The sequence below is a fragment of the Austrofundulus limnaeus genome, unplaced genomic scaffold (assembly GCF_001266775.1).
Source record: "Austrofundulus limnaeus strain Quisiro unplaced genomic scaffold, Austrofundulus_limnaeus-1.0 Scaffold3, whole genome shotgun sequence".
NCBI lineage: Eukaryota > Metazoa > Chordata > Actinopteri > Cyprinodontiformes > Rivulidae > Austrofundulus > Austrofundulus limnaeus.
The window spans coordinates 5,094,288-5,096,002 of NW_013952405.1; the positions used below are offsets into that span (position 1 = coordinate 5,094,288).

The 1,715-nt window shown below is 44.9% G+C and overlaps 1 protein-coding gene across 4 annotated transcripts in view; it reads left to right on the forward strand.

Moving 5' to 3' along the window:
- Window positions 1-1,715, forward strand: part of lrp1ab (low density lipoprotein receptor-related protein 1Ab) — a 94,987-nt gene that overhangs the window by 58,795 nt on the left and 34,477 nt on the right. For all 4 annotated transcript variants that reach the window (XM_014018661.1, XM_014018666.1, XM_014018675.1 and 1 more), the window contains one exon: window positions 848-1,092. In XM_014018661.1, coding sequence (XP_013874115.1) covers window positions 848-1,092 — 245 coding nt within the window. The remainder of the gene's footprint in view (window positions 1-847; window positions 1,093-1,715) is intronic.

Consider the following 1,715-nt stretch of genomic DNA (forward strand, 5'->3'; position numbering starts at 1 on the left):
ACACACAATAACTTTAATGTAATAGATATCTGCATCCATTGGATGTTGTGTTTGGAATAACCTGCTTTGTTTTAAGTTGGTAAAACAAATTGCTTGTAGTTATTCCTTTCTACACACTTTGCAGATTATTATTATTTTTTGCACTCCACGTGTTTAATCTGTGCGCGCTCCGGCGGGGTGACAATCATCCCGTTTATGCTTTACTTTTTTGTCTTTTGAAAGACAGTCTGACTGTCACCCTTTCCCACAGCGCTTCTCCGCTGTACAAAGAGACAGTAAAGGCTGAGTTTTATAGTCGCGCTTTGGAACGCACGCGCGCGAAGTGGGTGCGGAGGCGCATTCGGCCATGCGGCATCGCGCTATGACCGCAGGAGAAACAAGGTCCAGACTCAGCGAGCTTTTCTGAGTCCTGGAGCTCTACTTCACCTGCCCTGACTGTCGCCTCGCTGTGTCACCACGTGCTGCGGCGCGCGCTCCTCCCGCAGCAGGTAGTGTGCTCGGTCAACATCTGACCGGAGGACGCGTGGTCACATAAATGTGTAAAMAGTTCTGCGTTCATTTTCGAACACCCGAACCAGGTCCGGTTCGGGTGTCCCCCCCACCCTCCTCATTTGCGCACTCAACCACGCTGCTTCCCGCTTACTCTGTTTTGACTCCAGCCAGTTACATCATGAAAAAGAATTGCGCCTTTGGCCGGTAGACTACAGATCTCTATCATAGGACAAATTTATATTTTTTCTACCGTATATTATTTATATCGCGCATTCCTACTGAAGATTAATAAAAAATTGATTATAACTGCTTTAAATGTGAATATATATACACCTCTGGTTTGCTGCTTTCTAAGGTCGGATGCCATCTACTCTGCGATGTACAATGGTTCTGGACTGATCGAGGTGCTGCGAGGTCATGAATATTTATCGCATCCATTTGCTGTCACCATGTATGGAGGAGAAGTCTACTGGACTGACTGGAGGACTAACACCCTAGCCAAAGCCAACAAATGGACTGGGCATAACGTCACTGTAGTGCAGCGCACCAACACACAGCCGTTTGACTTGCAGGTCTATCATCCATCCAGGCAGCCGCTAGGTAGGTTTCACTCCAAATACAAACATAAAAACAAGCTTTAACATTGATTTACCTTGCTTGCCTTTGATTCCATGAAAAATAGTGGGGTTCACAGTTCATTGGATATTTTTATACCTCCTATTCTCTCCAAAGACAGCCGACCTTTTAAAGCTGTGAGAAAATGTTAAGGATTCTTATATAGCCAATGCAAGACCTCCTCTTGGTAACTCAGATCACAACCTTGTTTATCTCTGCTCAGAATATAAACCACTTGTTCAGAGACAACCTGGAACTACAAGGACTGTGAGAAAGTGGTCACAGGAAGCTGAAGAAGCCCTACAGGGATGTTTTGAAGCTACAGATTGGATTGTTCTTTGCCAGCCACATGGAGATGACATAAATGCCATGACTGAGTGTGTGACTGACTATATAAACTTCTGTGTGGACAGCACCATCCCAAGCAGAACAGTGAGATGCTTCCCTAATAACAAACCCTRGATCACCAGTCAGCTAAAGGAACTTTTAAACAAGAAAAAAGAGCCTTTAGGGATCGAGACAGGGAGTTATTGAGGAGTATACAGAAGCAGCTCAAAGTCAAAATCAGAGACAGCAAGGAGGTTTATAGAAGGAAGCTGGAGAGTAAA